Raw genomic sequence first — 27,589 nt, 5'->3', positions numbered from 1 at the left:
GTGTACGACTCTAGCTCTCTCTGATCATTCTGTGGCAGAAGTCCTCTCTGATTTACACATCCCCTTAATTTTTCAGGATTCTTCTGTCTCTAATAGATCCTTTCTGTATAGAATCTTGGAAACAGATAGTTGTTTATATACATCTGTGCATAAAGCACAAGTCACATCATGTTTTATTGTGCTTTTTGCGTTTTGGTTATATAAATACAGTCTTTTCTTGTTCATATCTGTCTGAAATGTCATGAAAATAACATTCCAACTTTGCTGTTTCTTTGAAATAAATATTGTCTGGTGACTTTAAAGACCCATCTGGATGCATTCCTGTACAACCTGTGCTAGCTTTTATGGTCCTGCTTTGGCAGGGGTGTTGGACTCGATGATCTTCGGAGGTTGCTTCCAACCCCTAATATCCTGTGATCTTATATTTCTTCTCCCAGCTCACTCCTCCTACTTGGGTCATATTAAACATGAGCTTGTCTTGTTTCTCAAAATCTTTTGGAGACTGTCTTTTCTCATTCTATGAGGGTCCACTTGTTACATTTTGAAATAAGTACCTCAATAATTTTCCTATGTAAGAACTCACACTCGGAAGACTCCTTGAAGATATCTGTAAAGCAGCTCTTTGTTAGTCATTTAAAGATACTTTTAAAATTCTGGTTTTCCTATACAAAAAGTTATATGACAATTAAGCTGCCAGTAGACCACTCCCCTCTGTTTGGATGAATATCATCATATTATTCCTTTTTATTCCCACTCCGCCTTGTAATTAGATAGGCTATTCTGTGCGATAATGCACCATTTCACTACCTAATCACTTGAGCCTCTGTTCAAAATCAGGACTTTTAGCAGCCTGCCAGTTACATATAAATGGTGCATTTTTACAGTGTACAACTGATGGTATTAAAAAAGCTCAGATGACTGTAATTACAGATTAGAAAAATAGGCCTAATCAGGAAATAAAATAGCACATTTACAGTGTTTAAGGGTGGTTGTAGCCAGGAGGGAGTTGGTCTCTTCTCTCAAGCAACCAGCACCAGAGCAAGGGGACAGAGTCTCAAGCTGCACCAGGGGAAGTTTAGGCTCGAGGGGAGGAGAAAGTTCTTCATGGAGAGAGTCATTAGTCATTGGAATGGGCTGCCCAGTGAGGTGGTGGAGTCACCATCCCTCGAGGTGTTAAAGAGGGGATTGGACGTGGCATTTGGTGCCATGGTCTAGTCATGAGGTCTGTGGTGACAGGTTGGACTCAAGGATCTTTGAGGTCTCTTCCAACCTTGGTGATACTGTGATACTGTACCTGATACAGTTGAAGAAAGCCTCTAGGATAAATGCAAATATTTTGTATTCTGTGTTTTAAAATTAGTGTCTCTTATTAGGCAAATCTAGAAGTAAAGGCTTAGGTTCTCAATAGGAGAAACCAGATGTTTCCTGTCTGGCGGATTCCCAAGAAACTAGACCTTAAAAATGCCTTTAGACTAGAACTGAAATTTGTCAGGACTGACAGTAGGCTCTTTATAATTTCGAAGAAAATGGAATGTTTCTTCATGAATAAGAAAGTAATATTTTATTGTATTTTTAAAGGATTTGTTGCAATCAAATGTCATGATAATCAGGGGTTATTAAAAGGTTTGAAACATAAGTCTAAAGGAACTCATAGCAGAAACAGTTAAGCTGCTGACTGAGATGGATAGCTTCATATCTGAAACAATCCCAAAGTTGCATTTTCAAACAGTGGGTGGGACTTCTGCCCAGTAAGCCTGGTGAGATTCCATCGAAAGATGAGAATTGTCCAAGGTGTCAATAAACATGACTTGGTGTTAATGAGTCACCACACATTTTTAAAGGGGAAGACATTCATCATGAATACATTAGAGTTCTTTGAAGACATTAAGAAGCAAATGGATAAGGGGGATCTTATTTCCAAAAAGTGTTAAACAGGATCCAAATTTTGTGCAGAGAAATATGAACTAATGCACACGGGAGAAGAATAATCCTAATATCTGCATTCTGAGGTAATTTTTCCATCTCACTGTTAACAGTAGTCAGTTCTGTGAAACCAGCACTTCTTTGTCAGTAATTGAAAAGTAAACAGATTATGGTTTCCTGCCCCAACATGGAAAGGAAATGGTTATTTCACTCTTTAAATCTGTGCTAAGTCTATGCTTGGAAAACTGCGACTTTCTGATTTCCCTTAAGAGGCATATTGAGAAAATAGGAAAGGTTCCTAGAGGGGTTTCTTAGGCAACCAAAGAGATACTTGAGCTTTCAAACAGAGAATGGCTAAGTAGACTGACATTTCACCTGTGCTGATCAAGAGAAATAAAGCAGAGATGATAGGAATTGCATAAAATTTTATGTTAATCCACAAGTTATCATCTCTTCTAACCAAGCACCGGAGATAATAACTTGAAATCAGTGGATCCCAATGCCTATACACTTAGCCCAGGGCTAAACATACCTTTGATATCAGACAGTATGGCTCTCGTCATGTTACGTTCTAATGTTATTGTCTCATCGTGATTGCAAAACCTGCTTAGCAGCAAAGATATCAGTTTAGGGAATTATCTCAGTTAAAGTAGTATTTTCATGTTTAAAGCAGCTTATCTCCTTTATTCTATGTAGAAATCTAGGCTGCAGCTCAGTTGTTTGTCTTTCCTATTATTATTATTGTTATTTGGAAACTCTTGTTCTCTTCCTCCTCCAGCGCTTGATGGAGATTTTTTCATTCTTTTGGGAGAAACTGAAGAATTTTTGCTTTTCTGATTTTCATATTGAGCAATGGCATGAGGTCATGGTTCTCTTTAATTTGCATCTAGCATGGATAACATAACGACTTATAGCATTCACTGCATGGCTGGGCAGCTGAATGGTTACCACTTTCATGGCATTGGTCTGAAAATTTCTACACCATATGCAAAAAGAATCTAAAATTTTCTCTGCAGATAGTGTTTTTTGATAAACAGAAAATTAGATACAATATAAGAGAAACAGGATTAAATCTTAATATATTTTGATAGTATCTCATCTTGTAAAATGTTCTAAATGTCCTGAGGACATCACACTCATGTCTCTTGAGTAAATACATAACAATGTTTTTGGCATTGTGTAATTGTGGACCTGTTAATTACCATAGACTTATCACAGTATCACAGTATCACAGTATCACTTAGGTTGGAAAGGACCTCGAGGATCATTGAGTCCAACCTATCAACACTGACCCCATGACTAGACCAAGGCACCAAGTGCCACGTCCAATCTCCTCTTGAACGCCTCCAGGGTCGATGACTCAACCACCTTCCTGGGCAACCCATTCCAATGCCGAATTACTCGCTCGGTGAAGAACTTCCTCCTCACCTCCAGTCCAAACCTCCCCTGGCACAGCTTGAGACTGTGACCCCCTGTTCTGGTGCTGGTTGCCTGGGAGAAGAGGCCAACCCCTTCCTGGCTACAACCACCCTTCAGGTAGTTGTAGAGGGCAATGAGGTCACCCCTGAGCCTCCTCTTCTCCAGGCTAAACAATCCCAGCTCCCTCAGCCTCTCCTCATAGGGCTTGTGTTCAAGGCCTCTCACCAGCCTTGTTGCCCCTCTCTGGACACGTTCAAGTGTCTCAATGTCCTTCTTAAACTGAGGGGCCCAGAACTGGACACAGGACTCAAGGTGCGGCCTAACCAAAGCAGAGTACAGGGGCACAATGACCTCCCTGCTCCTGCTGGCCACACTATTCCTAATGCAGGCCCGTATGCTATTGGCCCTCCTGGCCACCTGGGCACACTGCTGGCTCATATTCAGGTGGCTGTCAATCAGCACACCCAGGTTCCTTTCTGTTTGGCAGCTCTCCTGCCACTCCGACCCCAGCCTGCCCAGCTGATGACTGACTCTACCCCTTCATCCAGATCATCGATGAAGATGTTGAAGAGGACAGGGCCCGGCACTGATCCCTGGGGGACACCACTGGTGACTGGCCTCCAGCTGGATGTGGCACCGTTCACTACCACTCTCTGGGCCCGGCCCTCCAGCCAGTTCCTAACCCAGCACAGAGTGTAATGGTCCAATCCACGGGCTGACAGCTTAGTCAGCAGTTTGCTGTGGGGGACAGTGTCAAAGGCCTTGCTGAAGTCCAGGTAGACCACATCCACAGGCCTCCCCACATCCACCAGGCAGTCACCTGATCATAGAAAGAGATCAGGTTGGAGAGGCAGGATCTGCCCTTCCTAAATCCATGTTGGCTGGACCTCAGCCCTTGGCCATCCTTCAGGTGCGCAGTTATTGCTGCCAGGATAATCTGCTCCATCACTTTCCCTGACACTGAGGTCAGGCTGACTGGCCTGGAGTTTCCAGACAAAATGGAAGCACAGGTGGTAGTTTCAGAATGCTTACTTGATGACCTGTTGCTCTTATTTATTTTAAGAGGAAAAAGCCTGCAGTCAACAAATACATCCAAATTTGCTGTTAAAGGTAAATTGGGGGGGAGGAAAAAAAAGGAGTACATCTCTTGAAATAATGAAATCTTTCTTTCATATTTCATTTTGTTGTTGGATGTATTAGTTGTAAAGCAGTCTTCCATGTTCCTTGGAGCAAAATTAAAAAAAAACTATTCAATTTTATAATTCAAACAACCTAAATGTAAATTGGGAGGACCCTTAGGCTCCCTTTGGGGTGGTGCTGAATAATGCTCAAAATAAGGAAATTAAAAAAAACCCACAAACAAAACCCACCAAAACCCCCAAACAACCTCCTCTCATTCTGATCTTCCCAATTTTACAAACTCACAGAATGGTAGAGGTTGGAAAGAACCTCTTGAGATCACCTAGTTTAAACCCCTGCTAAAGATAGTTCATATAGAGAAGCTTGCACAAGAACATGTCCAGAGGAGACTCTGCAACCTCCCTGGACAGTCTGTTTCAGAGTTTTGTTAGCCTCAAAGTAAACAAGGTTTTCCTTATTTTCTGCTGTTAGAAAAGGAGAATCCCTGGGTAGATTTGTAGGCACAGAACATAATTTTTCAGAGAGAAATAAATAGTTTCTGGATTCCATACAGTCCCTACACAAGATTTCTTGTTCTTGTAGTCACTCTGACCTTGGAAACTCAGGCTCCAGTTCCAGGTCATCTTGAATTGTGATGCTGACCTTTCCAAAATTTCTTTGCACTTCTGATATGAAGAGAATTTTGAGGTATGTTTTTCTTTAAGGCGCTTCAGCCTGGATGTAAATTAAACTGCAAAAGGCCTTCCTGTGAACAACATTTTTTTTCAACCAGTTATTGTAACTTCATTATTCCTAAATGGAGAGCCTTCATAATAATTTTCTGTTTAAATGTCTCAAATATGACCCCCAAAAATCAACTTTCCTAGAATTATTATAACAGTTTTTTTAGAGTTTTTTGCTACCTATTTGTGAATCCATTTCACATCATATTTTACCATGAAAAAAATAACTTAAGGGACACCTGCTACTTATTTGTCTATATGTTTCATACTTGAAACATACTGCTGAAATGTATAATGTATTTTTGCTTTATCTGCTTAGGTAGATGATCCTCCATTGATCTAGTAAGCAAAGACACTTAGGTATGACTGCATAGCTCTAAAGGCAAGGGAACCCAGGTGGAACTATATGGATGGTTGCACTCAAATAGTTCCAGTCAATGGCTTGACATCTAAGTGGAGACCAGTGATGGGTGGTGTTCTCTGGGGTCTCTTGGAACCAGCACTGCTTAACATCTTTGTTGGTGACATGGACAGTGGAATTGAATGCACACTCACAATATTTTGACAATTCTTTAGTGCTTCAGAAATAGCACAGGATATAATGATTCTGCTTTGTCTTTTGCATATTCCCAGTCTTCCTAAACTTGCTCTTCACAGTATTCACAGTATCGCTAAGGTTGGAAGAGACCTCGAGGATCATCGAGTCCAGCCTGTCACCACAGACCTCATGACTAGACCATGGCACCAAGTGCCACGTCCAATCTCCTCTTGAACACCTCGAGGGATGGTGACTCCACCACCTCCCTGGGCAGCCCATTCCAATGACTAATGACTCTCTTATTTCACTTTATTTCAATTTCTCTTGCTTAGTGTCTGGATTAGCCACATTTTGGTTCAGAGCTAACTCAAGAAGTGAGCACATGAAATAGAAAATATAAGCAAATCTCAGCAGATGATGGGCTGGTCATTTTATCGCTACTGGAAGAGATAGGAATTGACTGTCTGAACTTCAGGTTTGATCCTAATTGTTGCTTTGCTTCTGAAGAAGAGAGAAAGCTGTGCTTTTCAACTTGTTTTGGGAAATGATGATGCCAATAGGAGTAACTCAGAGGGCAGGTTATGTGAAAAATTAGAAACATAACTGCCCAGTTCAGTAGAGGAAAAGAGAGCCTTAGTCTTAGTGGTCCCTTTTGCTCCTGCCTCCTTCCTTTCTTCAGCTGTTGTTTTGGATTTATTTCATATTTTGCAAAAGTTTATTTCGAGAAATTCTTGAAGGGGCTATGAACTTGATTCCAAGTTGAATTATGCTAATTCCAGTACAGTACTTGTCCAGTGAGTGATTCCCAGACTGTGATTCATACATTGACACTAATGGCATGTATTTTTGGGTAAGTAGCCAAAAATATTTTATTTGTTTAAACAAGAAGTAATTATTGAACTAGTGTTATAAATCAACTGATAATGTTTTTAGTGAACTAGCCCCTGTCACCAACAACCCCCTCCAAAGAAAAATCCCAAACCAACAAATCAAAACAACCCCCTTTTCCCAACAAGCAAGCAAACAAAAACAAACAAAAAATACCAGAAGGTAACTTTCTGAAAAGTGTGCATGCTCTCACTTTAGGCTTCCTCCCTCTGAGGAGGAGACCTATAAAATCCCCTCTTGTTATCCCTTCTTGTTATCCTCACATGTTTTAGGTATAAATGCTTAAAATGTGTTTTGGTACTTTTCCTTTGTTGCCTGTTTTTATTTCTATTTCTTATGCATTTTCTTTTGCCTTTAGTTTGTTAAGGGACTCCTCACTTATTCAGGTGGATCTTCTGCTAAAGTACCTAGTCTTCCTCTACAATGGGATAGGCTTGTTCCTGAGTTTTCAGTATTGTCTAGCTTCCTTGATGTTTTTCCTTGTGATGTCTCCAAGAATATTTTGCCTAGAAATTCCCTAAATAAATTGTAGCCTCTTCCTTTGAAACCCAGAGACATAGGTCTATTGTTTGCATTCCCAGCCTACCTCTGGATCATCATATCTCATGTTTGCTGCAAACAAATTTTCTATCTGTGACCACATTCACCAGTAATTTCTCATTGTTTGTGAGAAGTAGGTCAATAGAGCATTGCCCTTGGTTGGCTACTGTGCTGTTTGTGTTGAGAAGTTATTATCAAGAGAGTCCAGAAACTCTCTGTATTACTTGCACAATGCTATGCTGACCTTCCAGACAATGATTGCAGTCTATCCATGTAGAAATCCTCCATAAAACTGTAGATCAATGATTGGGCGACTTCTATGAGTTACAGAAAAATGTATCCACTCTGTACTCTGAGTCAGTTTGTCACAACCCTTGTCTGTCTGCCCCATTCATCAGTGTTAATTTCTCCTCTGGCCTATGTAAAGAGACTTCTGACATCATGGTTCTGGTTTCTTATTGTCTGGGCAGTCAAGGTCTCCATTTATGCAGAGCTCAGGTTCTTCCCCTGATCTTCCATTCTTGGGCTTCCTGATCAAGTTGTACCCTATCTATAATTGTTGCCCACTCATACACTATCTAATCTGTGCACCATTCCACCAAACCTTTGTATTTCAAGTCTCATTACAGCTGTCTGACTGTGTATGGACTTCCAATTCTCCTTCTGTGCTAGAGCACAGGCATTAAAGTCTGCAAATGCACTCTCTTCTAAATAAGATGGGAATGTTGTCCCTGCATCTTTCTCTCAATCATACCTATTCTGTTTGCTAACCTACCTTTAGGCTCAGAAACACATCATGTGACAAGACTTGTTTAGAGGCTTCCTCACCAAGTTATTAAGTCAATTTATGAATAGGACATTCCCTTTCCAAGTCTGGTGGATCCCATCTGTCCTTAGCAATCCCTTGCCTTTAAATAAAGAATCCAGAGACAATAAAAACACAGTTAGGCTTTGGTTTGATGGGTGCATCTGTGCCTACTACAACTTTTCCCTTTAAATTGAAAGTTTGATGAGAACATCTCCTGAGTCCCTGTCACCAAAACACACTTCACTGTTAATGTGACATTCCTCATGTTTTTATTAAAAATTTCAATAAAATCAAGGTTTGTATTTCTATGTACAGAGTTCAAAGGGAAGAAGATTGAGTAGTAAAAGGGAACTGAGCCATGAATCTGTTAAAAAGTTTTGTCCCATGTAGGTCCATAGGATGGACTGCATCCAAGAATGTTAGATGTTGTCACTGCAAGGATATTCTCTATCATCTTTGAAAGGCTGTGAAGCCCAGGAGAGGTCTTCAATTACTGGAGGCATATGTTGCACCCATCTCCAAAAGAAGAAAGAAAGACAGTCTTGGAACTACAGGTTGGCCAGTCAGCATCACTTCTGTGATTGCCTTCTGTGATAAAATGACTAGATCTCTTGCTAATTGTTCACACTCTACCTTGATACTAGTTACAGCTGGAGTACCTCAGGAACATATCCTAGAACATATCCTTGTCTTTGTGAGTGACCTGGAAGAGAAGATGCAGTGCACTGTCTTCAACTCTGCAGATGACGTCAAAACAGGGAATACAGCTGATATGCTAGAGGGCAGAGGGCTGGCAGGAACCTCATGAAATTCAGACAGGAGAAATGCAAAGGACCTGTGATGGACTTAATCCACTGCTGGGGCCTAACTAGCTGGTGAATAGCTCTGCTGCACAGAACCTGGGGTGCTGGTAAACAGCAATCTGTGCATGTGCCATTGCTGCAACGTGAGAGCCATGAAGGCGAGCAGGATCTGGGACTGTATCAGTCATTGGTGTTGTAGGCAGAAGAGTAAGTGAAATGATTGTTCTGCATTTATTTTGCTCTCATTAGACCATATCTGGAATATCTCATCCAGGTTTGCCCCCCTTGTTACAGGAAAGATCACTTAGGAAACTTCAATGAACCTAGTGGAGACCCACCAAGGAGGGATCATGTGCCTCATGACTGAGAGAAGCTGACTTGTTAAGCCTGGTGAAGGGGGCTTATGAGCATGCCTAACCTAAATTCTACAAGGATTATCAAGGCTCTCTAAGATGCCTGGAGTCACAAACCAAAGCAGGAGAGGTTCTGACTGTATATAGGGGAGAAAAGAAAACATGATGAAAATAATTGTCCTGAGAGAGGTTGTGCAGTCTCCATCCCTGGGACTTTTAAAGGCCAGACTTCCATAACACCTTGAGGGAGCTGACACTGCTTTGAGTGGGAGGCTCAACTAAAGACATCTTGAGTTGCCTTCCAGCTTGGATGATGCTGTGGTTCTGTAGACTTACTAAAGTTTAATGCACATATTAAATTTATGCAATGACTGAAGACATTTAATTTACATGCTTTAATTTTCTTAAACATTTCCCAACTCCCAAATATTAAGGATTCTTCTGAGTAGATGCTTTGCAGCAAATAAGCTTTTGTTGTTTTGTTTTCAGTAACGTGAGAGTACACAAAGACAGAAGTATAATGGTGGGATAAGGATAATTTTAAAATCTATTGCTTAATTTGTCCTCCAGGAAAGTTATCTAGGCCTTACTAGATAGGCCTTCCTATTATCAGCTTATGTTAGAAAGTTAGAAGGCAGTTGAGAAAAACTGCAGATTCCCATTTCAGATAGTTTAAGTTGGTTAACAAGCAAATCAATGTCGTAGCCTAGACAATAAAAACATTTGATTAGAAGCCTTCAGTTCAATGATACTGAGCTCCTGCACCACTCACTGATTTCAGTGGAGCTGGATCTGCTCCCTAACTCTGAAAATAAAGCAGAAACTTCTACTTGTTGCTTGCACAAGTACTTTGCCTAAAGTGATACTCTTCTTTTTCTTATGCAGTAGCCTGGTATTTCACACAGCAGACAGGGAAATGAATGAGATTACAGATTTATTTCATTTGGTGGGACCTAGACACACATGGAGATTTAGGCAGACAGACTATGTGTTGCAGGAATAAAGTTTATTGTCCAAAAGTTGTACTTGTCAGCAAAAAGATCTTGGTTGGAATATTGCTCCTGTAAACTACAGGTCATTGAACTGTTTTTGTAAAAGGTACATAGGAATAATTCTTTCTTGCTATCAAAATGTCTTTACCATTTCATGAGTCACCATAAGGCATTTTTAAATGTCTGAGTTTGCAAATAACTTACTGGTTATTTTAAAACTATGGTCTTGGTTATTCCAATTTTGCAATTTGTTCAGAACCTGTAATATTTTGAATTGTTTTGAGTAATTTCATAGGGTTTAGGAAGCAACTAAATGCCTTAGTCAGGCAAGAAAAATAAAAATAATGACAGCCAGCATTAATTATTGAAATGTAGATTGGGTGTGTAAGATAAAAAATAGTGAGTGAGAATAGCTGGTATTGTGAGCAGAGGGAGGTGGTTGATTGTGATTGCTAATGAATGCTGAGATTTCACAAACTTCAGTTTTGTCTAATGCTGTAATGTAAAGTATATCAGATTTATGGAGTAAAGTTTTAATCAGACATCCATACTGACAAGATTTTGGCCTCTTAAGTTCTTCCTGAGCTCATGAATAAGGTTATTAATTAAGGAGACATTATGCTGATATAAAAAAAAATGGGAGAAGCATATTGGAACATCACAGATTGTAAGGCCAGGCAGAACAGGTACGAAATGTTAGGAAGAAGAAATGCAAAGAATTTGGACTACTTCAGTTAAAGGAAAAGAAAAAACAAAAGGTGAAACAAAGTAGCACCAAAAGAACTCAAAAGAAATAAAAATGTTGTTTTAAACAAATCTTTTCCTGAGTGTAAAGGTTCAGTTGAATCAATCTCATATGTTTCATCACAGTAATGCTTTGGTGATGAGTTTATGAAAGTGACATTTTGAGGGGGAATATAATACTTCATTATATATCCATCTATGTGGGATACTGAAAATTATGCTTCTGTACTCACCTATACCTCAAATAAGCACAGAGTAAGGAGTCATGTGCTAGCTAAGTGAATTCATGAAATCTGATTGGAAGGCATTGATGCAGGGGAGATGAAAAGCTCATGCTGCCACAGAGTTACAGCTGTGAATATCTTCCCCCTTGATGGTATTCACACAGGAATCAAGGGAAATGTGTAGAGGGCATGGTGGAAATATTTGACATGCTGCTGGCTACTGCTGCTCGGTTTCGCATGATGAACCTTCAAGGGGAGGAATTTGTGTGCCTTAAGTCCATCATCCTGCTCAACTCTGGTAAGTGATGTGCTTTGCTTTCACTCAAGTAGTTGTTGATTCTGCATGTAGTTGAATGTTGCTTGTTGTCACTAATGGCGTTTTCATTTTGAGGCAGCAGCAATCACAGATATCAACATAGATGCAGGCAGAGCCACCAGGCAGAGATGGAAGTGGGCAAACCTGTTTAGTGGTGTAGATGGGACCTGGCAAATTAATGCAATAATTAGCCTATACTCTAATTACAGTTGATGGGAAGGATGATCAGAGCAGTGTTTTGAACTAGAGGCTAAGCAATGCTTAGCTGTAAATCTACACCTTCTTTTTAATGAGTATTTTTGGACTGTAAATCACATTCCTAAGTGCACTTCAAAAATATTGGTGATTAAACTCTGCTAAGTTGTTACCTAATGACTAAGGATGCCAGAGTTTCCCAACCCAGAGAACACACCCACTTGTTCTCACCTTTTCCTGTTGTGTTTGAACTTACAGATGGTGTCAGTCTCTAGAGGGCTGTATGTTCCTTTTATCCAGTGGTCTAACAGACCACTTGCCCAACTAACACTAAACACAGCAGACTACTTATTAATTTGGCACATTTTCCTGTATGGAAACTTTGACCTGATCTGCTAGAAAAAAACCCAACCAGCCAAAACCCAAAACCAAACCCCCAAATTATATATTTATACAATCAAATATAAAAGATTCCATTTATGTTTTGTGAGTTGTGGTTCAAGTTGTGTTGTGATTGCCATCTGTTACTTAAGAAATGGCATCTGAGGCAAGCACATGGCATATTAGGAATGCCATGTCTGCTGGTTTTGTCTTGGATGCCAGGGTGTGACAATTGTAATGGCTGTTTGACATTTGATTTTACTTTTATTGTCCTGATAATTATAACAGAGTATTTCCTAGAGTTATATGTTCCTCCTGAAAAGTGATACTCCTCCAGATTTTTAGCTAGTATGTTCAAATGTAATTGTCCTCTCAAATGGATCTAGAATATGTAATTAATTTATAGAAATATTGAATTAGGAAAACCCAAACAAACATGTGGAAGACTGAATAAAACACATTACATGTTCATATATTGAGTATTAATCCATGTTGTTGGGAGTTCTTGTGCCACTGCAATATTTGGTATTGGCCCAGACAATTAAAGTTGTTGTTTAAATGAAGCTTTGCCAGACAGCACCAGCTATTGTTTATAAGCCCATCTCACTTTGTTCATGGGAAGCAAGTGAAGTCAGTGATAATCAGAGGCAAATCTTTTCCTTGTAGGAGAGATGGGACCCTGTGTGAAGCTATTTCTTCAGGGTTCATATTCAGCAGGTGCAAATCAGTGGTGCTTTATGTGATAGAAGGTCAGAGCTCATCTCATGATCTGAGGAGTGATCTCTCTCTTTTTTTTTTTTTTTTTTTTTCTTTTTTTTACATTAAATGAAAGTTTGCAAAGCTCTAGGCAGCTTGATCAAACCCTGAAGTTATACTATTTGAGTAGGAGGGTGAATATGACCTCCAAGCCCCTCTTAAATTGCATTTTTAAATTACAATTGCATATACACAACTCTTCTACTAAAGAAGTTACAGAAAGGTACACTGTGAATTTTTGGACCTTATGCTACCTGTATTATATATATATATATATGACTAAACTAGCTGATCTCAAAATGATTTAAACAAGAAGACTAATTAAACAAATTTGATTAATTATGCTACATCTCATATTTAAAAGCAGTTTGCATTTGCATTCAGAAGCTTTGTGAGGACTTGATTCATCGAGTGTACACAAACAACTCATTAAATCCTTGGACATCTGTTAGTCTTTTCACATGAGCTAGTGCTATTTATTGCTTTTGTTGGATGTTTATTTTCTCTCTTTTTTTTTTTTGGTAACATCTTTCAAGGCTGTTTCCTATCTTTATACTCCTTTTTCATGTAGTCTTGGGCAAGATGCAGGCAAATTTTTAAGTTTCACCCAGTGTGTGGAAAAGATGGAAGGTTTTGTTTATAAAGCAAAATATACATTTATGCTGCTTCCAAATTTTTCCTGAGATATCAAGGCGACAACGTGTCTGTAACAGCAAGGACAGCATTGTATCTAGCTAAATAACAATCCAGAAGGTGCCCTCTAAAATGCAGCGATACATCCTTTGACTGAAAAACAAACTCTATTTTTGAAAGAAAAACCAACACAAACCCAACAAAACACAACACCCATTCAACTCAGCAATAAAGGGCTGGTTTTTAACACTGGAAAATAAATATCAGAAACATGAAAAGGCAACATGATGCCAGTTGTTTTACTTTTGAGTGTATCCAAAGAGAAGGGCCACTATGTGGAGATAAAGATATAGGGTCACATCTGCCTTTACTGGGTGATTCCCCTAGTCAGTTATTCCAGAGAGATAGAAAGATTTAGGTGATTTTATGCATCCTATATACCTCCTGGTACATTGTTGCATGCAACTGCTTGATGTTCTTTTCTCTTGATTTTTCCAGCTCATGGTAAATTTTAGCTTTGGTTTGGTTTTGATTTTTCTGTTGTTGCTCGTGTGTGTTTTTATTTGGTTTTTAGTTTTGTTTATTTGTAGCTGGGCCTTGAGGAAATTTGAGGGTCTGGTGCAGAGTTGAATTTGCTTGTAGCTCAGCCTGGCATGCTACAGATTCTGACACAATGGAAGAGAAAGAACAGCCTTGGGTGTGATTTTTGTCAGCCTAAACTCTAAATGTGAAGATATTTTAAACTGGGGTTTATTATGACATAAAAGATGTAGAGGGTAATCTCCTCTACAGTAAGATGCAAAACTGTATCACTAGATATAGTGACATATGTAAAATTATATATAGCATGCAGCTGGCATGGTAGCACTGCCGTCCCTGAGGGATCCTGTTCTGTGCACAGCTTTGTGCTCTGAGCACAGACCAACTAACTTTACTTGTTTGCAGGGTGGTGCTTTCTCTGTCCTTGCTCCTATTATGTTTTACAGTAACGATCTACAGAAACATCTGGAAAATAAACTGATAGCTATTCAATTTAGGCTTGCTTTCAGCTTTAGCGCTTGGAGAGACTTCAGAGACTGTTAAATTTCACTTTGAGAGGACAATTTTCTGCACTTTTGTTCCAAAACTCTGCTTGTGTATGTATGTGTGTGATGGATACCAAGCATTTCTTCTGTGGAAATTTCTGGTCATTGGCCTGGGGCAGAAGTCACTGCGGTGGACAAAAGTGAAAACCGAATGCCATTTCCCTTGGCAGTTATTGACTGAAAACAGGCTGGAGTCACTGCATTTTGAGAGGAGTGCTTTTTTTGATTTATACTTTCTAATAGCTACTGGACTTGATGTAGGTGAGAAACACTTTCTCCTAAGAGATTTTTTCTTTTGCTGGTTTCAAAGTCATGAAATAGGTAATAATAACATCCTTTGGGTGAAGTAAGCTGCTCTGGAGGCACAGTGGAATTGTGAGACTAATGTTTCCTTCTGATAGACTGTGATTTGTCAGTAATAGTTAAGTATCTTGCCACTAGAGGTACCTGCTAAGCTATTAAGCCCAATATTGTCAGTAGGCCTTTTGGTGGGGTAAAGATTCAAAGTCATTGAGTGGAGAAAAGCTGCAGGAGCTGTTTCTCTTTTGTTAATTTGTTTTGGTAAATACAATAACAATAATAGAATAAAAATCATCATCACCTTTGTAAGAAAAGAGACCACAGTACTATTGATGTATATCAAATTTCAAGCAGTATTCATTACCAAAACGAAGAATTCTGTCCGACAGGTTTTCAGAAGTTGTACTGTGTTTGAGTTAACCTTTTGCTTTTTAAAGCAGTTTCTCTCTCTTATTCACTCTCTCCCTCTCAGAGATATTCACACATACAAATTTATATTTCTTTGTAGTACAGAAGACCCAAGACATAAAACCTACTTGCAGGATACAGTAGTTCTACCTCAGGCCCCTGAAGTACCAGGATGATGAGAGGAGGAGAAGTATGGCAAAAAGACAGTAAAAAAACCCCACAAACAAACAACCCAAACCCTCAATGTCCCTGACTGCTCAGATACATGGCAAGATATTCTTCTCTTCCAGACACTAGGCTACAAATAAAACAGATAAGCTAGGATATATATGTCTGTGTTTGTGTGCATACTAGTGTATTAATGTATTTTTTTTTCCTTAATATCATTAACTGCATTTCCTATTGTGCTATACATGATGCTTTAAAGACAAGCAAAATTAAAAGTAATTCCAGAAACAAATTTTCATAAGGGCAAAATTCAAATTTCTTTTTGGCCCCATGAGCTGATGCAGAAGGGCTACAGCACAGTGTTTGTCAAGTACAGGGCAATGAACATGCCATGATAAAGCCAGTTTGATTGTATTACCGTACATAACATCTTAAGCCACTGCTGCCTCAGGAGTGGATTATAGTAACACAAACTGTTTAGAATTGTTGGCTCAGACCAGAAGATAAAAAAAATGGCTTGAAATGCAAAAGCTGCCTTTTGGTAGCACAGTGCTGTTCTGACCCAATTCACATTGGCTGTGTGTTGTACAGGACAAATTCAAGATAACAACATGCAAAATAATCTAGAATTTCCCATTTAGAAAGCTGATGTGCTGTGTGCTCCTGAGTTACTACTGGCAAAAGCTCTTGTGCCTAGGTTAGACTGTTTCATAGGAGAAATAGAAGGACTGTTTGAGACAGAATTTGTAGGTCCTTCAGTCTTTGGAAAAATGTCTCTCTTGTCCAATGTTTCAGGCTGTTTTTAGTAAGCAGTATCTGAGAGCTAAATTTTCACAAGTCAGACATGGGTTTTGCAGGAGAGTCGAGTTTGCAGGTGAAGCAGCATACCGTTCAAGACTCTTGTTTGGTTGGGAAGGTTTTGTCGAGGTGCACGTGTGTAAATCAACCCTGATTTTTATTGTGATAGGGTAGTATTCAGTTCTAAACTGACTTTGGCAAAAACTGCCAAAGGCCTGGGCAAGTCAATAAGTACTGTGGAGCTCTCAAGGGCAAACAGCATCTCCTCAAGGTTTCAGAGGTAAGTGATTGACAGAAGAGTGCAGCCTCACTGTATGTCTAGCTGCAGGCTGCAGGTCTTTCACACCACCTGGGCCAGACTTTGGATGTACCTGGGCAGGGAAGAGACATCATCTTCCTCCTCCTTCTTTTGCCCACATGGATGAAATCCAAACTTCAGTGTCAGTGACCTGGCTGGCACAAGAGAAGGTTTACATAGTCAGCTCCCATAGTTCAGCGCAGAAGAGGCCAGCCACAAAGTGTACCTTGGGCAAGTCTGACTCCATCAAAGTAATTTTTATCTGTGGTTTTTGTTTTCTTCTCCTTCCCACTCCAGGTGTGTACACTTTTCTATCCAGCACTTTGAAATCTCTGGAAGAGAGAGACTATATTCACCGTGTTCTGGACAAAATCACAGACACTCTGATACACTTAATGGCTAAGTCAGGTCTTTCTCTGCAGCAGCAACACAGACGACTGGCTCAGCTCCTTCTCATCCTCTCTCACATCAGGCACATGAGGTGAGAGCAAGCACACAGTCAGCCCTCCTGCACTGGTCCCATACAGGGGATCTCAGGTTTTCACCAATGTACACATACACTTTTTCTTCATAGGTGGGAGTGCAAACTGTGTATAGAGCTCTTTAAAAAAAAACAAACAAAAAAGAGTCTACTTTCCATAAAGATGCATGGAACTTGTGTGCAAAATGATATGGAGGATTAGAGTGTGAAAGGAGTAAACGTCATATTAGAAATGTTGTGTCCAGCAGGAGTAGAGAGGTGATTGTCCCCTTGTACTCAACTCTGGTGAGGCCACACCTTGAGTATTGTGTCCAGTTTTGGGCACCTCAATACAAGAGGGATGTGGAGATGCTGGAGAGAGTGCAGAAGAGGGTAAGGAAGGTGGCGAAGGGCCTGGAGAATAAATCTTATGAAGAGCAACTGAAGGAGCTGGGGCTGTTTAGTCTGGAAAAGAGGAGGCTGAGGGGAGACCTCATTGCTGTGTACAACTACCTGAAATGACATTGTGGAGAGACTGGTGCTGCTCTCTTCTCACAGGTAATTAGTGATAGAACAAGAGGGAACAGCCTCAAGCTACGACTGGGTAGGTTTAGACTGGACATTAGGAAAATATTTTTGACAGAAAGAGTGGTCAGGCATTGGAATGTGCTACCCAGGGAGGTGGTTGGGTCACCAACCCTGGATGTGTTTAAAGGTCATTTGTATGTGGTGCTTGGGGATATGGTTTAGGGGTGAGCCATGTAGAACAGGGTTATCAGTTTGACTTGGTGATCCTGAGGGTCTTTTCAACCAGAATGTTTCCGTGATTTTTCCGTATTTGTTTCTTCTAGTTTTCTTTTGCTTTACTTGTTTTGATAGTGCTGTAAGCAGTGTCTATTTTTAATGTTATGTGCATCTTGTATTCTGTTTGAAAAGTAATGTAGCAGCTCTGCAATCTTTAGTTTCCTATGAGATAAAACTTAATAAAACCATCACTTTAAGTAGCCACTTTTCACAAGTGGCTTGATTGCAAAGCATTTTGGAAAATAAGATTATTATCATTACATGTATCTGATGAGTGAGGATAAATGCAGATGTAATGAAACCCAATCTAGAGGGCTGTGGCCTTTGCTAACTAGAGGTGAGGTATCTGAGGCACTCTTAAGTAGTTGCAGCAATGATTCTCCCCAAAGCAATTACCACTTTAAGCAGCTGCTCAGTGGCTGGAGTATTGACAACATAACAAGTTTATATAGATACATCATAGTAACAGTCAGGGTTGGAAGGGACCACAAGGATCAGCTAGTTCCAATCCCCCTGCCATGGGCAGGGACACCCCACACTAGATCAGGCTGGACAGAGCCTCATCCAGCCTGCTCTTAAACACCTCCAGGGACAGGGCCCCAACCACCTCCCTGGACAACCCATTCCAGGGCTTCACCACTCTCATGGTGAAGAATTTCCTCCTCCAGCCTGAATCTTCCCACCTCCAGCTTCATTCCATTCCCCCTAGTCCTATCACTACCTGAGATCCTGAGAAGTCCCTCCCCAGCCTTCTTGTAGGCCCCCTTTAGATACTGGAAGGCCACAATTAGGTCACCTTGGAGCCTTCTCTTCTCCAGACTGAACAGCCCCAACTCTTTCAGTCTGTCCTCACAGTAGAGGTGCTCCAGCCCTCTGATCATACATCATAGATTTTATTTTTATGAAGGGACAAGTGATGTTGTTACATAGATTTAATTTATTTTTTTTCCAAGTAATGAAATTAAAATTATAATAAGCACAACATCATAGTTACTAAAGCTGAAACATGCAGATCTTACTTCCTGGGCTGATAAGCAAGTCTTCAGGAAAAAGTCAAGAGGTGTGTGCATGTGGTTTTCATACTTTTAATACTTGTCTCTTCTTGTGGAGCTTTTTTGTCTTCATGTTATTAATATTTTCCCCCTAAAATATATTTGTATAATTAAGAAAATTTCAGATGCAAAGTGAATTATTGTTTGCACAGTTTTGTGAGTGGATAATATTGCAAATTAGCATTTGCTAACAAATTGGCTGAGTGGTTTTTTATGTGTATATATATGGGAAAGAACATCTCATAATTTCCATTTTATGATGTGGAAAGCCAAGATTCATCCCATCAAACTAGTCACAGTGCCTAAATGACAAATCCGTGTGCTCTAGTCTACCTTTAGGTAAAGGAGAACAAAAGAGCCACTGCCAAAAGGCAGCTTGCTCATGGACAGTCTGGAATGATCTTTGAAGGTGCCTCCTTTGGTACTGTCCCCCACAGCAAACTCCTGGCCAATCTGTCAGCCCATGGCTTGGACAGCAGCACTCTGCATTGGGTTAGGAACTGGCTGGAGGGCCGAGCCAGTGGTGAATGGTGCCACATCCAGCTGGCAGCCAGTCAGTAGTGGTGTGCCCCAGGGATCGGTGCTGGGCCCTATGCTCTTTAATATCTTTATTGATGATCTGGATGAGGGCATTGAATCCATCATCAGTAAGTTTGCAGATGACACCAAGTTAGGAGCAGGTGTCTATCTGTTGGAGGGTAGGAGAGCTCTGCAGAGGGACCTCGACAGGCTGGACAGATGGGCGGAGTCCAATGGCATGAGATTTAACACATCCCAGTGCCGGGTTCTGCACATTGGCCACAACAACCCTATGCAGGGCTACAGACTGGGGTCAGAGTGGGTGGAGAGCAGCCAGGCAGAGAGGGATCTGGGGTTGATAGTAGGGTGAACATGAGCCTGCAGAGAGCCCAGGTGGCCAAGAAGGTCAATGGCATCCTGTCCTGCATCAGCAGGAGCAGGGAAGTCATTCTGTCCCTGTACTCGGCACTGGTTAGGCCACACCTTGAGTCCTGTGTCCAGCTTTGGGCCCCTCAGTTTAGGAAAGATATTGAGTTGCTGGAATGTGTCCAGAGAAGGGCAACAAAGCTGGTGAGGGGTTTGGAGCACAAACCCTATGAGGAGAGGCTGAGGGAGCTGGGGTTGCTTAACCTGCAGAAGAAGAGGCTCAGATGAGACCTTATTGCTGTCTCCAACTACCTGAAGGGAATCTGTAGCCAGGTGGGGGTTGATCTCTTCTCCCAGGCAACTAGCACCAGAACAAGAGGACATAATCTCAAGCTGTGCCAGGGGAGGTTTAGGTTGGATGTTAGGAAGAAGTTCTTCATAGAAAGAGCGATTTGCCATTGGAATGGGCTGCCCAGGGAGGTGTTGGAGTCACCATCACTGGAGACTGGATGGGGTGCTTGGTGCTGTGGTTTAATTGGTTAGATAGTGTTGGATGATAGGTTGGACTTGATGATCTCAAAAGTCTTTTCCCACCTGATCTGGTCTACTCTATTCTATTCTATATTCTATTATTTTGCTAACTGTAGCAGACACATACACCAATTGCACTTAGTTGTTTTGTACAATGTGGAATTTATATTAACCTAGTATTATCGGGTGATAGTTCCTCTTCCTCCACCCCCCCGTCCCCCCCAGCCCCCAGCATATTTAGAAAGTAACCATTGTTTCATTACAACCAACAGCAACAAAGGAATGGAGCACCTCTACAATATGAAGTGTAAAAATGTAGTTCCACTCTATGACCTCTTGCTGGAGATGCTGGATGCTCACCGACTGCATGCCCCAGCAGCCAGGAGTGCTGCACCTATGGAAGAGGAGAACCGGAGCCAGCTGACAGCTGCATCAGCTTCATCTCATACCTTGCAGTCTTTTTATATAAACAGCAAAGAAGAGGAGAATATGCAGAATGCAATATAAACAAAAGTTAGCATGTACAATGGTATGAGAAACCCAGCAGCATACTACCTAGCTCATGCTCTGTCTATAGTGCCACCGATGTAAACACTCCAATGACAACAGTCACCTGCATTTTCCATTTGAGTGTTTGTCAAGCACTTGCCTAAGTTCATTGCTTAGCCTAAATGGAAGGCATATCATTGCTATGGACAGCCAGCAAGGATTGTCAGGCTAACCTGATTTAAAATTTGCAGTATTTTTTTATTTAATTTTGCATGTAAGTTAGGTAAATCCTAATCTAACCCTAACATTAATTTTACTATAAATGAACAGACCATACCACCCACGTGTATTGATATCTTCATGAGTGGTAGCTTTTGTTGGTATCCACCTCAAATTCTGACCTTGTGTAATCCTCTACTTGCTTGAAACTTTGAAGCATTTTGGAAGAGATTCTGGATTACTTTGTTGGGAAGGCAAATGGAAAGCTGATTGACATCTTAGTGTGCCATAGTAAAACTGCACTTCTAGTGACTGGCTTGGTAGTTAATTAGATTCCTGCCTCTCTTCTTCTTGCAGTAGAAAGGAACTCCTGTCCAAGAATAACTCTGTTTTACCTTGCTGGCTTACATCAGCAGACATCTCCCTCTCAAGATTAGACTGACCAAACTTTTAGGTCCCCTACCATATGCTTTAGTTGACTTGTATTGCATGCATCCTACCTTATCAGATCCTACAAAGCTAAATTGTTCTGTTGCTTGGTAGTGTATAATTCAAGAGCAACACAGCAAACATAGTGGTAACATACATAATTACTCTTAAAAGAAAAAAATCCCCTGCCATTTGTTTTGTTATGCTAGAAACCAAGGGGTGAGTATGCCAGTGCAAGAGTGGCACAACAGGGTGAGATGGTCTCACCCCGCTCAGTAGAGTGTGCTCTAGCCATGTGTGGGAGTGCTGCCATCATGGCAAGATTGGAAGAAGGTTTTGCATTTACTTGGCTTTCTTTGGGTCTTGTTGAGGCACACTCAGAAATTGCTGTTAAGAGCCAGCTCTGCTCTGACACTAAAACTGGGCAATGAGCCTCGGACGTAGTGAAGACTCTGGGACTGCATGTTCAGGAAGATAAATCTTTCTCCATGGATGTCTAACTGTTTTTCATGAGGATTGGTCAGATTCTTCAGATCAACTGTAAATACACAAAAGGTCTGCTAACATGGAGTTTCAGCAAGACATAAAGGAGAGAGACTGAAGAAATCTTTATTATGTGCTGTTTAAATTAGGAGTTGGTGCTGCTTGTTTGCCTCTATACTAGAAAGCTAAACATGTCAGGGAATGCTGCTGGGTACTGGAATGCAATTATTACATATGCCAGGGATATTTTATTAGTCTAATGATAAACTTTGCCTGTGCTATCTGCACTTATCGTTTACAGGTGCAATTTGGGAGTTAGCATGGACCAGGGACTTTTCCAACAGCTGGTTGGAAGTGACCACCCTGCCAGTAAGATTTCATAGCATGTGCACAGGCTGCTCCACAGGAGGTGGCTGTGGTGCTAGAGAAGGGTTCAGGGATGCTTGTTTTACTGCTATAGTTGAAGCCTTTATACTAGATTATGTTGATCGGAATATCCTGTAGTAACTAAATATAGGAAATACTGCAGCTAATGCCGTAGAGGTGTGCCTATGTCTAATTGTGCTCCCTGTTACAGAAGCAGCCTGTGTGCAGTGACATTGAGTTACACAGCAGCTGTGAAGGCAACGAGGCACAGGGCGAGTTTGTGCTCCAAGTCAAGGATTTGAATCTTTAGTAAATGTACATAATGATGTCTGTAACAGTTTCATGTACATATCCAAGGATACATGTAGTTTCAAAGTCTAAAGCTAGATGTTACCTATGCTTGAGAAGATTCCCCCCAAAATTGTGCAAGCCTAAACATGTGAAGCAGTCACTGTAAGTTATCAGGCCTTTTATTGTTGCCTTTATAGTGTAATTTTTTTCTGAATGAGCTGAAGGATTTATCTTTTTGTGTATTCAGTAGGAGTGTGTGTGTGTGTGCTTGTGCAAATTTGGTACGTAAGGGCTTCTGGAGGGCTCCTAAATGCCTTGAAAGAAAATGTATTTTGTTTATTTTAGTAGCTGTTTTTCAAATGTGTTAAACATGAATGCCCTGAAATAAGTGCAGGCTAAGTTCTGAATGGAGTACAGAAATCCCTCTAGCTACACTTATGTGCTTACACTGTCATCATTAACTTGTAGCCCAGTGTGGGTTAGAGCTGCTTATTTAATACTGTATGTGCAACTTGGTGTTCCCTAGGATGGAACACAGGTCAAGCTCATAAGCTGCAAGGCAAATTGGTTTAAATGAATGCCTCCCTTCCTACATCCCAAAATAGTTCATCACATTGTTTCAAGTGTGAATTTGGCATAGAGTTATAAAAGTAATGGAGAGCAATCCACAACACAGGAGCAGATTCTGCTGGTACATTACATAGGACAAGTACCAGCATACTCTACAGATTTTCCTGGTGAAGCTGGGTAAGTGTGAACTGAAGTGACATGCAGCAGACAGAAGGGTATCATGTATCTGGGAACACATCAAATAATGTCAGCTCATAATTTTAATTATGATTGCTTTCTTAGGCTCAGCCCTTGGAAGGAAGTAATTTATATCCAAACAGTCCTCCCATGTTCACGATGACAACACTCATTTACCTTGGGGCAGTTTCAGAATCTGTGTCATTAACTTGTTTGCGAGATTTTAATTGAAATAGCACCTTAATGAATATAGTAACCTTCCCATAGTTATTTATACAGACAATTGTCCCCATATCAGACAGCTGAATGTAGCTATTCAATTGATTAAACAATGTCTATGATACAAAAGTGACACCTTTTTTATCATATGGGTCATTCTAAATTACACTCATGTATGCAAACAATCGTGCCTGACATTTGGTAATTGTGATCTCACAGGATGCTATTTTATGCGTGTGTAGATATATATACATATATACTTTATATTTGCAGCTGACAAACCAGTACTACCTGAATACTTGGTGCTGGACAATGAATAAAATATATAGCATGTTAAAAAAAAAAAAAAAAAAAAGAAAAAAAAAAAAAGAAAAGAAAGAAAACTATTCAAGGCAGCTAATTATGCTTTAACCAAAATATTCAGAGTGGTGTCTCTGGACAACTAAAGAAAGAAGTATTTTATAATGTTTATAAGTGGATTTAAAAAACAAAACAAGCAACCCCATCACCACCACCACACACAGCCCCCCGCCCCAAAACACAGGCAATGTAATATCAGCACAAGCCAAACAACAATGGAGCAGATGACCATACTTTGCTTGAGAATATAGGTGTTACTGAATTATTGCAAAAAGCTTGAGAGGCAGAAGAGGTTTAGTTGATTAGGTGGGTTGGATGATAGGTTGGACATGATGATCTTGAAGGTCTCTTCCAACCTGGTTTATTCTATTCTATTCTAGTCATGTGTAGCACTAAGCGGTGTCTGAGTTTCCAACAACTGAAAGCCACGCTGGTGTGTAGTGGTTTGAGCCATGTCTCGATGTTGCAGATTTTGTCTCAGGTAAAACTCCCAATTGGGGCAGTAGGATTTGTATTGAGGTAAAGTAACTTTTTTTTTTGGTGTGTGTTTGTGGTAAATTTACTGTTATGTTTCAGTGACACCTCTTGATGAGTTTTCTCCTTCTGTACACTGAGGGGTTTAATAATTTAAAAATACAGTTAAAGAGATAATCCAACCTGCGATCCCAAGTATACTGCAAGCGCTATCAGCAGGTCACTGGACTTTAAATAAAAAAATCCACCTTCATGCAAACCAGAGTTTTTATTGGAGCCTCCTTCCATTCCAGTCGATGCCGACTGATTCCTTGGGAATTGTGCCAAATGTTTAAAATGAAAGAAGCTACCAGCAAAACAAGAATTCTGCCTCACCGGAGCCTTAGTTTTTTTCACAGGCTTTGTGGGTATACAATATCTTGTTTTAAAATCAGAATGGAACCCAACCTAAAGCTAAGGGGATTTTGTACAAAAGGGTATTCTCAGCTGAACTTGAAGCGCACTTTTTACTTTGAATAAGGATGGCAATTTTCAATGCTATCTACAAGCGTAATACAGCTTTACAGACAGAAATTCAACACGTGTAAAGGGGTCACGTCAATGACAGTACTGTAACACAAACCAGTCTTTGCTGCCACCTGCAACTATAGCAGAGTTACAAATTGATACCAGAAATCATTCTCTAACATGAATGTCTTACCCTTTCTACCCACAGTTCCCTGTCACCTTTCAAATGTAGATAGCCGTATATGCTGAAACTCATTTCCAGAGTGATTGTTGCCCATAAGGGTGCTCAGTTTTGCACTGTGTTAAAGTAAAAATTTTAAGAAATTGCATTCAAATGTGCCTAAAGAAACTAAGAGAGGGGAAAAAAAAAATTGAAAAAAAATGCATATGCTGCCATCTTGCAAATGTGTGCGCTTTCTACTCCTGTGTGCCTATACTTAGAGGTCTGTTTCTTCAGAAAGTGCCCATTGGACAATGAAGGGATAGACTGCTGGTCACAAGACTTGCGTCAACAAGCCACTTTATGTATCACCTTATTGTATATAATACAGAACGAAAGCTTTTGTGTGCACTATGTAGTCTGTCAATGGAAAGTCTTTTCTTTGGTATACGCTCAACTGCCACAGTGTATTTCTTGAAGTATTCTGTACTTTCAGTCACGCATATAAAATTGACATCTTTGTTTGGGTGAGGTTTTAGTTGGTCTTTTTTTTGCACCTAAACCCAAGAAGTTTTTCAAAAGTTTAAATGCAAAGTTTGGTAGGCTACCTGATCGGTGCAAGATTTTTATCAGTGTATTTGATGTTGAAAATAAAAGAATTAACCAGGATGCTTTGTTTCTTTAGTTATCTTTCGCATAGTTTAAAAAACAAAAACAATGCTTCTCTGCTTACTGTTTCCAGGAGCCAGTGAAATGGTACACTATTATTTCAAGTAATAGAATGTCTCTAGTTTTGTGCATCTAAGGGAAAAAAATTTTACTAATTAGTTTCTTCACCTTTCCTAAAAAAAAAAACACCAGAGTGGCCATATGTAGTGTTGACAATGTGTTATGTCACTTATGTACTTACTACTTTATATGCTCTTATTTGTTTAGTGTTTTCCTTGTTTTGGCTTGTGAAATAGATTATGGTGGAAGAAACAGACTGTGTAAATTTAGCCTTCTGTAGATGACTTTCACTGACCATGAATTAGCTAATATAAAATAAAATAGCACTTCTTCCCAAGTGAAAGCAGGTCCTCTGGGGAAAAAAACTGATCTTGACTAAGCTGTCAGGAAGGAGATAATAAGAAATGAAAGATGCTTTTATTGACATAAACCCACTTTGAACTTAAGCCTATCCTATAAAATACTCTCAAAATGATATTTGCTCGTTGCAAGTAATCAAACCAGTAACCTCTAGTATTTAAATACATATGTAGGCATTTCAATTCTTGTAACCATACCTACCTACCTATCTATCTATCATCAGTCATACAGTGTGTATATTGATTTTTTTTATCTATTTTCTGTGCTGTGCTGTTTCTGAGTGGGACTGTTAACTCATAGCTTCTTCTTTTGTTCCTACATGAATATATACGTATAAGCTTTTATGTGATGTTTCACTGCGAGTAACTTATAAAGAAAAAAATTATAAGATTATTACCTTAATTCTATCACCTCAATGATTAAGACTAGTAATATACTCTGTTTCAGGCTCCAAATCACTTAACTGTATCACAACATACTTCAAAGACAAAGAGCTTGACTGAGAGTTGCTGCATTGGCCACAGAGGTTGGGGCCAGGGTGGCATGAACTAATTGCACATGTGGGTGTGCTCAATGTAATAAATAATGAAATAGTTTTCAATGTTGAAAGTGGTAAGGACATATATTTCTATTTCACTGCAGATCTTGTCTAACTGAAAATCCTGGCTCACCTTTACTGAGCCCATCACTCTCATTCCTTTTATTACATACACAACTCTTTGCAGAGCAGCTGTCTACTCCCCTGAGGGACTTTTCTTTCTTTCCTAAGTGATGCATGTTTTCTTCCAGCGTATTGTATTCTATTTAATGTATTAGAAAGGTATGCTGTGGTTAAGGCATCATTAAAAAAAAAGTTATCTGACTGCTTTCACTTTTCTGTTATTTAAAGCTGTTTCCTTGCTATGCACTGACAACAACTTCTTTGTGGGCTACAACTTGGTGCAATTGCCTGCTTTAAAAGCCTTGTGGCAATGTGTATTCTTTAAAAATAAATGATTTTTTTTTTCTTTTTATTTATTTTTTTTTTAAATTCAGGTACTGCCACATTAAAATCACATGAAGGAGCTGTTTCTTAGTCTGGAAAAGTCTTACATCTGTTTCCTTTGCACTGTACTGCTTGTTTTCTCCACCCACACAACAAAGTGGGGAAGAAAATACAGACATAAAATAACACTCATTGGCCTGCTCGCAAAGAATGTCCATGGAAGGGAGCTGCATGTATGGCTTTTCTTTTGCCCAGCCAGACTCCAATTACTATCATACACCATGACATCCTGCAGACACAGAGGCTCAAGTATAAAAATGTTCATCAAGTTTTCAGAAAAACTGACCATCAAAATAACATTTGGCACTAATCTCAGCAGGCGCAAGGCTAACCAGCTCTCCTGTCCCTGTAAAATCTGTGTTGCAGCATATAGGTGCCATTCTGCTAATGTCTTTATTTCTTCAGGCATACAGGTGATAAAAATTCATCTCCTGTTGTTTTCCATTCTTTCACATTTGTGCACCAAGCCATTTTAAACAGCTGAAAAATGTGGATATGAAGAAAAGTTGTGCTTTCAGGATTACTTTTTAGCCAGATACTGCAACAT

General features: G+C 40.0%; 1 protein-coding gene across 1 annotated transcript in view; it reads left to right on the top strand.

Annotated features, from left to right (window-relative positions):
- ESR1 (estrogen receptor 1) overlaps window positions 1–26,864 on the top strand; it is a 170,239-nt gene extending 143,375 nt beyond the window's left edge. Inside the window, 4 exon segments of the mRNA XM_068151748.1 lie at window positions 11,259–11,392; window positions 16,730–16,913; window positions 20,437–20,648; window positions 20,651–26,864. Of these exon segments, the coding sequence (XP_068007849.1) occupies window positions 11,259–11,392; window positions 16,730–16,913; window positions 20,437–20,648; window positions 20,651–20,682 (562 nt within the window). The 3' untranslated portion in view covers window positions 20,683–26,864.
- The last annotated feature ends 725 nt before the right edge of the window (window positions 26,865–27,589 follow it).

This window comes from Melanerpes formicivorus, unplaced genomic scaffold (genome assembly GCF_026170545.1).
Source record: "Melanerpes formicivorus ecotype bairdi unplaced genomic scaffold, bMelFor1.0.p_v2 SCAF_2, whole genome shotgun sequence".
In the NCBI taxonomy this organism is placed as follows: Eukaryota; Metazoa; Chordata; class Aves; order Piciformes; family Picidae; genus Melanerpes; species Melanerpes formicivorus.
The sequence above is the reverse complement of the archived record's forward strand: the minus strand, read 5'-3'. Positions and strand labels throughout refer to the sequence as shown.